The following is a 16334-nucleotide window of genomic DNA, read 5'->3' as shown; positions in this document are numbered from 1 at the left end:
CAAACTCCGTTATGGTAATATTGACGTCATTTGGACGATGCTTTACGTTCTGATCGTTGCAGGTTATGTTAATTTTGCACTAAGGTACTCAGTACTTTTTATTTGTCAAGTATTTAATTCACACAGGAGTACATAAAAATAGGGTTTACAATTTCATATAGATTATGCATTTATTGAATTACCAAAAAACAAATGCTATATTAGGGCTGGGCAATATGTCGACATCGATATATGAAGCTAGATATCGTCTTAAATTTTGGCTATATCTTGATAAATATTATTATTGAGCTATGAAATTATTTATATCCGGATAGAAGACTTTGGCCATACCATACCGCCCAGACTTAAATTTGATGTGAAATTTTTTTTATATCTGCAAAAATTTAAATAAATGCATTTCCATCACCCTGGTTGAAGTAAGCAAACAGGTTTTTCAACAATTGATCATTACTGGGCAGTACGATGGGCCTGTTGGCGTCAGGTAAAAGATATGCATTTTTCTAACAGGAAAAAAACTAAAGTTTGTTCTAGAATTAAACCAATTTGTACATTTTGCACACACTACTTAATTACTTATATTATACATGGCTATTATTATAGTTGTATTCTTGTTATATAGTATATGAGGTTTATGAAATTAAAATGTAATGCAGTGCTTAATCTCTTTATCAATGAAAGATGTGAAGCCAATAGTTGACTGCTACATCAATAAACAGTTAACATATATAACAAACATCAGGCACCTTAACAAAATGAGATAAAATGTGTTGCCCAGCTGACACACTTAACTCATATTTCTCCCCCAAACCTGTAAATCGTCACATTACAAAAGTCTCCAACACCTCACACCTTGTAATTACTCTAAATTAGTGAGTGAAACACAGAAGGAAAATGATGTAACAAGAAATATAGAGAGCAGAGTAACAGACAGTCCATTATCCTAGCTGACTAAAGAGCCATTAGGGGTGAGACACGCCCTCCATGCCAGTCAAACAGAATTCAGCCTGTTTTTATGGACTCTGGGTGTCTATGAGTGTGTGGGAGCCTCTAGACCAGTATGGGGGATGCCCCGTCCCACCGGCTCCCTCTGGACCATCGGGAGAATTCTCGGTCCACCGTTTCCTAGGATACCGTCCCTGTAGACTGGGGGCAAACCTGGGCACACATGGTCCCCATTGAGAGCGCTAACAAGAGGCAGACAGGGGCTATGACCCAGAGTGACCCTCTTTGAGGTCGACAGAGCCGAGCCGAGCCCCCTCTCCCGCTCCCCTCAGGCCCTCTGCATCTCTGGGCCTCACGTGGCTAACACCCAGCCATCTGCCTCCATTTAGCACTACATCCCGGCAACAAAGACCCCCCGTGGCAGCCCGCTTAGGCCTGACAAACAGCCTACAAAGAGCCCCACTTAGGCTTGACTAAAGCCTGTGAAGAGCCCCCACAGGACGGCCTGTGGACAGGCGCTGTCACAGAGCGCTGTGCTGCACGGCAGGAGCAGCTAGCACGTCCACCAATTAGCACGCCCACGTTAAAGACAGGGAGGGGGGGGGGGGGCTGAGGGGACATGCATACACAATGAAACGGTGCTGGCTCACAAACGTAGTGTGTCTGGGTGAGTCTCTGGGGAGCTGCTAAATTACCATCAACAGAGGAGAGGGAGTTTATCAGGGAGCTCTCAGGGAGGAGAGAGAGTCCTCCTCAGGCTTAATTAAAATATTAGCCACTTCAGCAGGAAACACAAGCCATTCAAGTAGAGGATTAATTTCTCTCAAAAAACACCAACCTCTTTGCTTCTTTAAATAATTCAGGGGTTGTATATCAATCCAAATTACTAATTATAGGAATTCAAGATGTGTGCTCTGTCATAATCCGTTCCAACCTTTATAAACCAAAATACTCCTACCATACCAAAATAATCCTATTTATGCAACAACAACAAAAATGTCTTTTTGTTTCCATTCAACACACAATCATGAAAACAGGTAGAGTAAACCTGCATGGGAACATCCGGTTCCCTTCAGCATTTCTCTTTGCCCCCACTGTCAGCAGCTTAAGGTGTCTATGTGGTCCCCGTGGCTTTGCTAATGGATTTAGGATATAAATCTATCATTTACTCAGCCAGTTAACACTACCCCGAGGCTGCTTTCATTTTGTCTCAGGAGACGCTGCTGTGGGCCTTTGTTCGTGTGTTGTCATAAGAGCCAGTGAAAGAAACAAGACCGTGTTTTGATTGCGTTTGATTTCCAACCGTATTTGCTTTGAATATTTTCACTTTGCCGTTTGTGCACGTTCAGGTGCAAAGACCAGATCTACAACACATATAACACAACATCACTGCATTTTTAGGGACTAGAAGGGTAAGATTAAGGACAAGCGGGCCTTAAACGGGTCATTGGTATTCTTCTGCACTCTTCACATACTGGGCTAAACACTGGATTAATTGCAGTGTATGGAAAGAAAAGCAAAGCATAACCCCTGGACTTAGAGCAGGCGGATTGGCATCGATCGGCAGGGCTGCGGCTAAGCATCACTCTCCAATTATCTGTGATTCTCCTCAGTGCAGAGAGCCTGTGTGTGCCATCTGCCTCTCCTCCACCCTGCCACTGCAAACACAAAGTGGGCTTCACCTTTGCATTCACCCGCACGCAGAGAAGACACAGGAAAGGACGCAGAGGATTCTGCAACCAAGAATGAAGGACTTAACCCACAGCGGGTACACAAGCCCCCTGCATCTTAAGTAAACATTCAACCAGCTTTGACTCTCTGATATCAAAGCTTGTCAGGTTAAAAAAAAAAGAAAAAAAAAAGATTTGTGCACGAGGTTTTCTCTAAAATAGAAACTCAGAAAAGCGGAGGCCAAATGTGTGGAGGCTTGGCCAGGTGGACAAGTGGAGAATTGTCCTTCAACTGAGTGGTCAGTGAGGCCAGACCAGAGCCGAACACATGCGAGCAGACTCAGACCAGGCAGATGGCCAGAGCTATTAGCTCCAATTAGAATCAGGAACCCTCAACACATCTCCAGAGCTCGGCCATACGGACAAACTGCAGCGCTGCACTCAAAGGGCAGAGAGGCAGACAGACGTGAAAGGAAGGAGAGGACAAACAGACCACAGAAGCTGATGGGTAACAAGATGGGAAGAGGAGACACAAATTTAATCCAATGAGGAATTAAGGAAAATGTTACCTACAACTGAGTTACACATGTAAATGGGACTGCATCATCATAACTGTCTATTAACAACCACATTACAACAGTTACATTACACTCTTGGTATCATCTGAAAATATATCATAAGCCATACTGTGTGCTGAAGTGATCTATAATAAAGAGACCAGACATTTGATTAGTCAGGTTATAAATGATAGTCAATTAAATTTTAAACAGGAACAAGAATTCAACTTCACGGAGGAAAAAAAAGGAAAATTCTGTGTTTCGAGAAACATCATTTAATTATATCAAAGTGTAAAGAGAAAGCATAGCTTATAAATCAAGGGGTTCATTTTTTTTATTTTTAAATTAGGCTCTAACCAGAGCAATTGGCAATGCATGCAAAATTCGATCAAATTTGCTTTCAAACGGACTGAAAAATAGAGCACATTTATTCTATTCCGCCTGTTTAGACATAAACAAGAACAGCGTTTTCTACATTTGCTTTCCTGCTTGATTTATTGCCATCCTCCTTTCTAGCAATCAATTTCTGTGTTTCAGTGGCATCCCCCTCCGCTCGGCCTCGACGCCTGTTTGAGAACAGCAGTGCTGCACCCTGCTGATAAACAAGAGGAGTGCAGGGATGCAGAGGTGCAGAGGGGGAAAGGCAGGCAGGCTGTTGCCTTGTTAACCAGAACCTGTGTTAACTCCAATACTGCACTCTATCACACAAAGTGCCTGAGGTCAGTTTAAAGCGCAGGCAATATGTGTTGCGAAATGTGTCACTCTTAGGATTCATGTTGAATCCATTATTTCTACATTAAAGCCAAACTCTCACTCCTCCGAGGGCAGATACTTGGTGTGATCCTACCCGGATTAGAGAACCCTTTCTCTGGGGAGATCAAAGGAGAAAAAGAAGGGTCCTGGATGGAGGTCACCTCACACATCCCATTTAATGCCAAGTGACCTCCACAATAAGCGCTCAGTGGGTGTATCCGATCAGATCGATCGATCACTCTGCTCTGTGTGCATTATTCAAAGTATGCACAGCAGCAACACACAAAAACACTATGATTAAAATTACCAGGGCTGAAACCATTAGTAGACTGGCAGACATTTAATCAACAAAAATTCATTGTTGCAGTCACTTATCAGAGCAAAAAGGGCCACATATTATCTGGTCCCAGCCCGTCACATGTAAGGGTTGTGTTGCTCTTCTGTGTTTTGTAGGATTGTAAATTTAATATTTTGGGGTTTTAGACTGTTGTTCAGACACTTGAAGACTTTGGGAACCTGTGATGGGCTTTTTCTTTTTTTTCTGGTATTAAAATATAAATAAAATATTCAACAGATTAATCAATAATGAAAATAATTGTTAGTTGAAGCCCTTTTTATTACACCACTCTTGTTCTCCAAGACTGTCTCAAAGTTGGGTTGTGGGGAAAGGAAAATGTGTGGAAAAGCCCTGGAGTACAGGAAGTACAGCTGATGAATGAACGAATTAATTTTCTTTAATTGGTCTGCAGAAGTTATGAAACCTATGGAAAAGGAAGCGGTTTCCAAATAAAACAAAACAAAAACTGGGTGACCGATGAACGAAACGCTCCTGCATCGAGTTGGCAACTTAAAAGAGCAATCATAACTAGGGCTGAAACTATTAATATATTTATTACTGATTGCTCTAACCATTATGTTCTCCATTTATTGTTTATAGAATATTAGCAGACAGTGAAAAATGCTCGCCATACGAGCCTGTGTTGACATTTTCATGTCTTGTTTAGTCTGACCAACAGTCCAAAAACCAAAGATATTCAGTTTACTGTAATAGAAAAGTAAGAAAACCAGAACATATGCACATTTGAGATGATGAAACCAGTGAATTTTGTGGCTTTTTTGCTTTTAAAATTACTTAAATCATTCATTCATTGTTGCAGATTAACTTTATGTCAATTTAATCATTGTTGCAGCTCTAATCAACGAAACAAAAATTAAATCAGTTCATTATTTGAACAGTCACCGTCACCAAATCAAAACGTGAATAGATTTAAAGTTCTTTGCGACAACTTCTCAAAGACAAAGCTGTCAAACCTGCCTGTTACGTTTGAGCAGACAAGGACTGAGGATTTTTTCAGCAAGGAACTCCATCATCTCCAATAAACAGACCTCCTAAGGACAGCGTGGAAGAGCCGGTCATCACCAGCCGACAACATGGAAGAGAGCGTCTTCATTATTATAAGACTAGGGGGCAACCTTGGGAGACTGTCTTCCTCTTTTGCTGTCACAGAAGCAGGAGCGAGATTGATAGCATGGAGTCATTTGAGCTATTGGTTATTCTGTATGAAATATGGGCGTATTGGATGCAGGCCTCTCCCACTGGCTAACATTGATTTCCACTCACTCTTTCAGCTCTCTGTGCCCTTGTGCTACTGTCTCCCACTTATTCTTTCACTGTGACTTCCTCACTGTCCCTTACTTACCACTGTTTCCAACATGTTTCCTCTATTTCTATAAAAAAAAAATAGATATCTCCAACACAATATCATTCAAAGACGAAGAAATAGAGTGTCTGTCTGCACAGAGCGAGATAATAAAAAGAGGGACAGACAGACGAGCAGGAGGAGGACAGAGCATGGCGCAGAGGGATGCTGTGAAAGAGAAAGAGGAAGTGAAAGAGAGACAGCGGTGTGGAAGGAGACACAGATGGGGGTGCAGAGATGAAGTGAAAGAGAGACAGAGCAGGAAACAGAGGGAGAGAGGGAGGTGTAATTATCTATCAGGTGTTCGGGTGTGCGTGACAGAGGAGGAAGCTCATTAGCACACTCTGTGTACACCAATTACACAGCCAGGCTTCTCAGGGCATTCCCCTGGCATGTCTGTGTGAGGCTGCTGGGGGACACACACAGACACTTTCACTCTATGATACCTGCATGCACACTGTTTAACTAAACTCCACAGAAAAACACAATTATAACGGGCACATTCATTTTCCCACTCTCATAAAGAACAATCTCACACCCGATATGAATTTGTATGTGACTCACAAAATAGTTTCAAGGTAAGATTCTGGTTATGCATTTGACAATTTACTGATATGAAGAAACGTGTGGTTCTTCTTGCTTGCTGCACAATTATCAAATTATTGTTGGGCTCAATTTTTCCGCGAGTGTTAAAACCTATTCGGCCATGCATCTCTGCAGTCAAATTATTCAGTGGATGTTTCCATCCACTTGGGGCATTTTAGGAACATGTTGTTTAAATCTCAATCTTTTTAACTGTACAGTAAGTGGTCTTTTTTTCTTCACTTATTTTTAGCATTTATTTAATTTGTATTTACGGTATGCATTTCACATCATGTTTTAACATGTATATAATTGTTCCTCAGTATCTTGTATTATTTTACATGTCCTCACAAAATAAAATGAGATATCAATGGGACTCAACGGATTCAATAAAAAGGTTATATTTGATGTATAACTTCCCACACTGAATAATCCCAAACTACTGGAGTCAACAATGTCTTCATGTGAGCTTTACTACAAAGACTAATGCTTCACAGAAGCCTAAGGCCTGATGTTAATGTCACACTACGTCACACTACATCACACAACCCAAAATCTCTTTTTCTTCCTCGTCTTAAGCCTGAATTGCACTGGAATGTAGGATCGGAGTGAATCTGTACTGATTTTGTAGATTTGGGGCAGTTATCACTGTCAGTTGGTGAAGCACTCAATAAAGCACCCGTTTTTTAAATTTGGGTTTTTGTAAAGATTAAACAAAAGAGATATAATGTGTTCATTAGTGAGAATGACTTTAGAGGTGCTGGTAGGTGGAGACAGTAGACACACCGGTAGACCCAAGCCAGGCTAGCTGTTTCCTGCCGTTTCCGGTCTTTATGCTATGCTAAGCTAAGTTTAGCTAACCAGTATTACCAATATTTTCCAAGCAGATTTTCTATGCTGTATTTTGATAAAATGCCCCCACCGCAGGGCCCCCCCCTTACTGATTATTGGTCCCCCCCTGTGCCACCCCACTTAAAAAATCCTGGACTCGCCCCTGGCTGGCTGTAGCCTTGTATTTAATGAACAGAGAGTGAGAGTGGTATCAATCCTCTCATCTAACTTTTGACAAGAATGCGAATAAGCATATTTTCCAAAATGTCAAACTATTCTTTTAAAGATTTGTAATGATGGTTGATATTTATGGCTCAGGTCTGGTCAAATCTCAAAGGACTGCTGACACAGTAGAGGCCCAATCAAGACAACAAAGCCTAGCAGGTTATGTGCCTTCACTTTGGAAAGCTGTTTTGTAGCCAAACGATCGGGCAAGGCTTATATAGCAAAATTGTAAATAATGCCGGACCAAAACTGGATACAGATATCAATATCTGAGAGTTTTAAATTTCAAAGTAGTTTTTTTCTTTTTAAACTCAACTTAACAAATAAGATAAACAAATGTTTTTCGTTTAGTGTGAAATGCTCCATCAAAAGGTCTCATATACGTTGGCTGGTTTGGATTAAACATGGAAGACATTACAATGTTTCTAATCAAGATGAAAAAAACAACCACTTACTTTCATCTATGTAAAATCAGGCTGTATATCAGTATGGTACACGGCATAAATTATCTGGATAAATTATCTGACTATAAAAACATACAACAGTAAAAAAAATACAGTGTGCGAAAATGAAGAATTGGATTATGACGGTGAGGTGAAAGATGCACATTCGTGGACAGTTTACCTGTGGAAGTTGTTTCCGCTGGATGAGACCACTCCTACGTTGGCTGCGCACAGGACCTGCATGCTGATGGCCTGGCTGGAGGGGTTTGCTGTTGCCATGGTGATGGTTGCCGATGTCTCATTCATGCCCAGGAGCTTACCTGAGAGGATGCAAAAAATGTTTAGCCATCAAACAAGGACCCCCACAAACAGAAGCTAAATTCTAGTACTACTGTAAATGAAATGTATTGTCCAGTTTAATCTTGGACTAAATATATAACCGCTACGTTTATAGACGATACACCGCGACGTAGAGCTAACACAACAATCACTTCCGGGTAGACAAATGACAGTTGATTTGAATAGTGGAGATATGTGAAATCGGCAAACTTGTTTATTTCTGTTGTCATTTTCAGCTGTAACTGTAACGTTTAAAGATATATAGTTAAAGACGGAGGTCCGATCCATCGGACTTTTCTGCTGTGCTTATTTGCTGTACTGTGTTGCTTGATGAAATGAGAAAGATGAATGAGATGAGAGTATATCCAGTTGTTCCTCGTCCCCGTTTGCTCAGCACCGTTAAAATGTATGTACGGGAAACAGGAGTTTCCATTGTAATGGACCTTTTTCACAGCAGACATTTTGACTCGTCATAGTAGGAAAAGCACAGCTGAAATTGATAACCTTAACGATGGACCAATTCCATCAAATGTCCCAGTAAGCTATTTCAGTGAGTCAGCATGCACAATACCAGGACCTCTCCTAAGTGGAATGCAGCCATCATTAATGGGTTTGAATACACCTGTGCTTTTCCTACTATGACATGTCAACATGTCTGCCGTGAAAAAGGTCCATTGGGTCTAATGGATGTATTATTTTAAGTTGGGTCTATACTAGCATAAATACAATTGCACAGTCAAGTGTTGTATGTATATAAAATGTTCATTACCTTGCCTTATACAATGTATTTTTGGGACCTGGTTTCAGGAGGGACAGTGATGGAACAATAAGATTAAATAGATTCAGATGGTAACTAAAATGGGGGAGGAGTGCCTTTTTCAATCATGCAAAGAGAGTTTAAAAAAAGACTCCATTGAAGGCAAAGGGCCAGTTCACGTGCACTTAGTAATGAGCAAGGACTTGAGAGAAAGAATGGAGATAAATATGCACAAGTTAGGTAGAAATAAAAGAGGCAAATATAATGAAAAACCTGTAAACCGAAAGAATTAAACTTCGCTTAATTGGAATAAAGCTGCAATTTGCTAGAGAGAAAAGGGTCCAGCAAAGTCAGTTGTTCCACCCTGTTTTGTGTCTGAGTGCAAGGTGTATTCAGCAGATCTCAAAACAAAGTGAATGACGATTAATTAAGGCGGAAGCAGCATTAAGCAGGCACTTAAGACCACACATATGAGTATGCTCTCAGCTCCCAATAGCTGCCACATTATGTAGCTCTACAGGTGTGTTGTGCTTTGTGTGTTTGTGCAGGAAATACCATTAAGTGCTTCATAAGAGGCAAGAATTTTGCATAATGACAAAGGTGAGGAAATGTTTATTATCAGCAGGCTACAAGGATTTTATTTCACTTTATAAATATAATTTATGAATACTACATAGAGGAGACAAACACTGACGCTCTAATTTTATGATTTAAACTCCAACCTTTATCACTAAGACCTACAATGTTGTAGGTTGTCATTAGGCCTGTAAAGTGTATTTTAGATGGTTGCAACTTTAACTTCAACAATGAAATCCCCTTTAAAAGAAGAAGTCCGGTGATATTATATATTTCACTTATTGTCACTTATTTCACATGATAAATTTTGCATGTGTTCGGTTACTGTCAAGATAGCTTAATTTAGAGCATTTTATACCCCGCTACATACTGCCCACTTGGTGTTTCTAGAGGAAAAGTAACATGCAGAGACTTAACGTGGCCTATAATGATGGCATGAGACTGCTTCTTAAACTTTAACGATGATGTATTGCCAGCCAAATGTTCGTAAATGTCCGTGTGCCCACCTGCTCTGCCTTAATACCAAATCTTAAGTACCGATATACGTGCAGGCTGAAACTATATAGTTGTTCTTTTTGGTTAGAGACGCCCTAAAACACTGTGGCTTGGTTTTGTAGGATTTGCTGAAAATATAGGATATCCCCAACCTTATCCTTTAAATCATAATATGATCATAAGATGCTGATTTGTGGGCGCCCGTATATGGAGGTTTACTCCTCGACGCAGCAGGGCGCGGTTCGACTCCGACCTGCGGCCCTTTGCCGCATGTCATTCCCACCCCCTCTCTCCTGTCCTGTCAAAATAAAGGCCGAAAATGCCCACAAAAAAATAAATCTTTAAAAAAAATATGCTAATTTGTGAAACCAGTATACGGTCACTTGGACTAACATAAAAGATAATTCTTTTATTTGCGAGCAAGCAGTCTTGAAATATTTCTTCCCATTGTTATTAGCAAAAACATACTGTACTTTTAACAATTACACACTACAGCAACTCTGCAATTACTCCCTTGATATTTCGGCAACATTTTACAATATACGGCCATGCACATATATGGTTAAAGCAACAGTTCATGTGCATCAAAGAATATGAATTAGTAGAACAATTCAAGTTTGTATTTAGTGATTATCGATGTGATTTGAGCTTACTACTTATTGTATTTAGTGATTATCGATGTGATTTGAGCTTACTTATTTTGCAAATTGAACCCACCTTGCTCCTTGCTGAAGTCCTGTTCTGTCATGGTACTGGGCATTAATAGCTCTCCCACAGCAGGCTGGATGGACACACTGAACTGGTCCTCCTTGGTGCTGAGGGAGGAAAACATCAGTAAAAGGAAAAGTTACTTATTTACAGGATGTCAAACAAAGCACTAAAGTTTTTAAATTAGGACAATGTTCCATTGTGCTCTGGTCTCCCTCTCTTCAAATACATCTTAGTCTGAATAGACGGATGATGACGTGTGGTATAGTTTGCGTGTTTTGTGCACTTGTGTGTATTCATGCTTTGTTTGTGTATTAAATGTTTCTCTTCTGATTGCCTTGCAAACCACGCTCTGTGAATGGCACTTTGGGCCAGATTGATTCCCCCATCCTGAACAGATTTTCTGATAGGGTTATTGATCAGCTGAGCAGCACTGCCGATGGCATTCAGCAGGTTGATTTGAGCTGGGGCTGATTACTGGAGGAATAATTGTTATCCCAGTGAACTCGGATCAATTGTGGCTGATGTCTCACCTGGGAGTGCTGGCACAGAGCGAGTAGGAAAAGGAGAATTACCAAAGAACAAATGAGAGAGGAAAAAGGTAAGAGAAGATGCAAATGAACGCAAGAGAAGGAGACACGTAAGGGAGATGTGATGATAAATATCTGGAGACACAGGATGAGAGCAGTAAGAGAAAAAGTGTAGTGAAAAAGATGTACAACTGAAGGTCTGAGAAAAAAAAAAAAAAAAAAAAAAAAGAAAAAGCCTGACTGATATGAGCCCATGTCAGGTTGTCGTCTTACCACAACTGGAAGTTGGCTGCTTGTGTCGAGTCGCTGAAGTCAATACCCATGGAAACCGTCACCGAGGCCTCTGGCTCCAGCCGCTCTGAGAAAAGAGGGGAGGAAAGACGAGGGGAGAAAAGGAAGAGTGAGTGACAAGGGCACAGTGTGCAACGTGGGGAAGGATGAAGCAAAGGGAGAGGAGGTGGAGGAGAGGGAGGGAGAGGGAGGGGGGGGTGCAGCAGCAGAGTGGAACAGACAGGCATCCACACCACTTGTGTTTTCTACTTCACAAAGCAAGGCCACCATGTGTGAGAAATCTATCCTTCAATCCAATCCCCCAACCCCCCCCCCCCCCACACCTCTAGCCTCGGGGAGGAAAAAAAAAAAAACGATGAAGAACTAGCATATTTTCATATTTTCAAAACAACAGGCTTGTCAAAGAGAGCATCAGCATCAAGAGAGACGGGGTGAGGGAGACCGATAGAGCGGGCAAAATGTAGCACAAGAAGAGGGGTTAAGTTGGTCAAAAACGCGTGAAAAAGAACGCTGAACAGATAAATGGTGGAGAGAGGAGTAGAGGGTAAGATGAAAAGAACAATACATACACGAACACCTCCCCAGTCGGCCTGCGTTTCTCTCTCCATGGAGCAGGGCTATTTTACTGTATTACTCTTTCCACAGACGGAGAAGAGAAGAGACTCCAGAGGAAACCCTCTGAAAACAGAGCCATCATGGACTCACTTCCAGTCTAGCCTTCACATCTACTCTAACACACATTTTCTGGTTCTACCTAGATTTTTTATTTTTTTATTTTTTTAAATCATCTCTGTATCCTTCTCCCTAGTCGTCTGTGTTAATATAAACCATATAACGAACCATTTGGAATACCACAGAAGTAAGGATTTCTATTCAAACTGTGAAGTTACATTTCTTCTTCTTTTGGTATATATTTGTTCTAAAACAGAGGGCCAAATTGCAAGTAGTAAGTTAGTGGTTATACTGTATGTGTAGGAACAAGTTGTCTTCAAAGGGAAAATACAATTAAAGATTTTCAAAAATCAACAATTTAAGAGTACTCACCAAAGCAGTTGCTGAGATTTAGGAACACAACAACAATAACAATGTCCAATAAGATGTTTTCAACAAACAATTTCAGTTTTTACCATTTGTTTCTCTAACCTGGGGGATTTATTTACAACCTGTATGGTCGTCTTGCAACGTCAACATGTTCCAAGATATCTGCAATTACTTTGGTTGATATAGCGTTATTATTACCGATAGAAATGATGAAATAAAGCCCATGCTGTAATAAACTGGAAGTGTCCTTTAAACCGCATAAAGCTACGTGTTTTTTGTTAGATTTTGGTATATTAAGTATTGAAGGCAGAGGACGTTCCAGCAACTAGTTGTAACTAATTAGTTAACAAGAATAATAATTTAGGGGACCTGTCAGTGGACACAAACAGTAAGCAACTCAAAAATACTATTTCACATCAAACTATTAAATTAAGGGTTTAACAACCGTTCACGCGGAGATGAGCAGCAATGAACATTGTAGACGCAATGTAAAATATTTCTTCCTAAATACAAAACCCTGTCATGTGTTATCCCCTAACGAATACACACAAAACAGCAGTACATACAGCTTTGTCTGTATTCATCCTCTGCAACTTATCCAAACCAACTCCAGCCACCAGCTCACAGTAGCCAGGCTCAATCGATCCATATTAGCCACTGTTTGGCTGCTTGAGTTCCTTCGATGCCCAATCAATCCCCTGCAATTGACGGTTTTAACGTGCTCCACCGCACACCTCTTCTGGGTGTTTGTGTGTGTGCATGAAAAAGAAAATCTTGAGGGAGCACAGTTCTCAGTTTTATATTAACCCAAGTGTTGCAATCATTCAACAGTGTGACAAGAAATATGGAGATGGCGCATGTTTGTTCGTCCTGATCGATACTAATGAACAGGGATTAGCTGAAGTAATATTGGCTGTTTTCAGGTTGGGGGGGGAGGGGACAGGGCTATTTGCTGAGCTGATAGCAAACAGGCTTAAACTGATCATTTAATATCTGTCTGAGAAAACAATCATAGCATAGGTAGAGCCGAGGGAATTCCAGAAAGCCATCATGAATAAATAGGAGAGACCGTAGATTGCACAGATTGTAATAAACGTGGTTGTTTGACATTATAGAGGGGAAACAACAACTATGACATCCTAAATCTGCAAATACTGAGTTCAGGCTGTTGACATACTTTTCACCCACGTGTGTAAGGACTGGCAGCCAAGTTTTAAAAGTTGTAAAAGTCGTAGGTCAGTAGTATTACAATTAAAAGAAAGGAAAAAATAGATGACATAGAAGCTCTAAGGCCACATACTACGTTTTTTTTTTGTTTTTTTTAAATAATGTCGAAATCTGCCAGGCTTTCTTTGGGGAATTGGAAAACGGAACAAAATAAAAAAAAAAATCAGAAGACCCCTAGCAATTAAACTTTTTTGTATTTACGTAGAAAGTTAATGACACATTGGTGTCATTAACACACACACAATATACAAATAAAGAAAATATATGATATCAAACATTTAACATCACACTTTAATTAATGCTTTTTGTAATTCAAATTTTTTTTGCAAGTAGTAAGAAAGGTTAGTTTGAAGCAGTGCTGCTTGATATGAAGATAGAAATCTATCACATTTTTTATTTGCTATTTATAGGAAACTACCTCTTTAAAAAAAAGAAATGGCTGGCGATATTCTATGCTTGTGTTATTGTTGGCTCTCAAGCCCCAAGCCGATTGGTTCCTACGTAAATATGGAAAAACAGGTCATAATCATATACTTTCCTTCTTTAAAGGGGTTAAACAATTTACTAACAGCGGGGCACTGTAGTTTCTTAAACATTACTCGAACAAGAGGAAATAGTGAATTTGTTGGAGATTAATCCCCATTTGGTGCTTGAGTATTTGTGGCAGCAGGACGGTGTCTGGGATTGAGTCGAAATAAACTACAGTGTGTGCGTGTGTTCATGGTGATAAAGGAACATGTCAGCCAGAGTTTTCAACAGTTTTTAAAAAACAATGGAGCTCTACGGCACAAAGGAAGAAGATACATCAGGCTATTGATACATAGAAGGATCAATTTATTTTTGGGTTTTAATTTTTTTCCATGGGATTTGGTGACAATAAGACCAATATAAATACCGGCAGCCTCAAATTTTAATATCACTTTTTCTGGCAATGTTACAAATGAATGAGCAACATTGGATTTACCTGGTGTACCTGGAATATTTTACATGCGTGCCACTCGTACTCACCGATGGTGTTAAAGCAGTGGATGTTCAGGCTCGCTGGACTTCGGTCTCCTATATGGATCTCCTCCAGACTGTGGTCTGAGCTGTTGGTCAGTATGACCTGTACGGCCACCATACTGGGCTGGTACAAACAGGGCTGCCTGGAGAAATGGTACTTGGCCGACAGACCTTTTCCTGTCATGTGGTGAAGCAGCTCGTAGGTTTTCACAGGGCCGAAAGATGGACTGGTGACCTAGAGGGACATAGGAAAGACAGGAATAAACCTCAACAAGCACTGAATCTAAGTGGGGTTTTGTATAGTAGTTTAGTGCAAACAAACAACGCTGACAACTACATCAAACTTCTTGATTATCAGAGAAATAAAATGCTGTATGGACTGGATTGATCTTTGAAGAACTGAACACTGCTGGAAACAACAGTCTGAGAGCAGAAGCAGATAAGGAAGATGAGAAAAACATCGTGCATGCAGAACATTTCCCAGAAGCCTAAAGCTCTCCTCCACACGATATCCAGGGACGCCTTGTACATTACAGTGCAAATGCATCCACATAAGAGGACAGATTAATACAATACTCCAGTCTTTTCATCACCAACCCAAGGGTTGGCCAATAACTCCCTGCCAACCCTCCCTTCATTAATTCTGTAGGGTAAAGAGGAGCCCATTTAAGAAATGTCCTCAATCAGCCCAGTTAGATGGAAATGGGCGGGATGCTCGGTCAAACCAGGCTGAATAAAAACAACCTCTAATGAATAGAAACACAAGTGCCTGCATGGGCCAAACCTGCCACTCGCAGGCCTATTTAAAAAGGGGCTTTTACCTTTTCAGAGGCAGGAAATTGCATTACCTTTGAGAGGTCTAGAAAAGAAAGGAGGTGGATGTGGTGGTGGTGTCTTCTTTCTCCTAATAACATCTTGCTACTAATGCCGTGTTTCCACTGTATGGTACGGCTCTGCTGGACTCGCTTCTTTGGTACTTTTCTATTTCATTTTCCACTGCGGACAGTACCGCCTCAATGTAGGCGAGATTCCGAGCTGTAGGGATGCCGAGTAAAACTGCCGTGACATCTTCTCCAACGCGGCACGTGCTGAATCCTGTGATCGGCACCCAAACAGAGAAACATCTGCACTTTGTCAACTGTACGCTGTAGTTTTGTTGGTTTTAAATCTTGGTCGAGTGAGTAAAACAATTGCGGTCGCTATGGATGGTACCTTGGGTGTTAAAAATGCGCCGGTTTGTGCAAGATGTCCCGCGCTAGTGGCAATCAGTGGTCTGCAGTGTTTTAAATCCACGTTCTTGTATCGACTCAGCTCACTTGGAACCTCGTACCAAAAAAGTGCCAGGTACCAGGTATTATGCAGACCTTTTCTTTGAAAAACCAAAAAAGAGTGAGTCGAGTAGAGTCAAGTTGAGCCGTACCATGCAGGGGGAAAGCGCCATTAGAGGAACATTGTTTACACTTTCAGTTTAGGGTGGCAACTGTCCGCTCTCTTCAAAAAGAAAAGGTAGGTCAGCCCACACAACGCACTAAACTATTGCACTGTCAAACATGACAACATTCACATAACGGGCATAAACTTCAGACACTTCAACAACACAAAGTAATAAAAAGCATCACGCAAAGTATGACATCTTTGAGCAGTTTCTTCATGTCATTGAGATCC

General features: G+C 40.8%; 1 protein-coding gene across 2 annotated transcripts in view; it reads right to left on the bottom strand.

Moving 5' to 3' along the window:
* ap3b1a (adaptor related protein complex 3 subunit beta 1a) overlaps positions 1–16334 on the bottom strand; it is a 63810-nt gene that overhangs the window by 2023 nt on the left and 45453 nt on the right. For both annotated transcript variants that reach the window (XM_039779591.1, XM_039779590.1), the window contains exons 23-26: positions 14676–14904; positions 11382–11466; positions 10588–10685; positions 7885–8023 (exon numbers count right to left, since the gene is read on the bottom strand). In XM_039779591.1, the coding sequence (XP_039635525.1) occupies positions 7885–8023; positions 10588–10685; positions 11382–11466; positions 14676–14904 (551 nt within the window). The remainder of the gene's footprint in view (positions 1–7884; positions 8024–10587; positions 10686–11381; positions 11467–14675; positions 14905–16334) is intronic.

Source organism: Perca fluviatilis, chromosome 17, assembly GCF_010015445.1.
Source record: "Perca fluviatilis chromosome 17, GENO_Pfluv_1.0, whole genome shotgun sequence".
Classification (NCBI taxonomy): Eukaryota; Metazoa; Chordata; class Actinopteri; order Perciformes; family Percidae; genus Perca; species Perca fluviatilis.
Note: the sequence above shows the minus strand (reverse complement) of the source record. Positions and strands in the feature narration are given on the sequence as shown.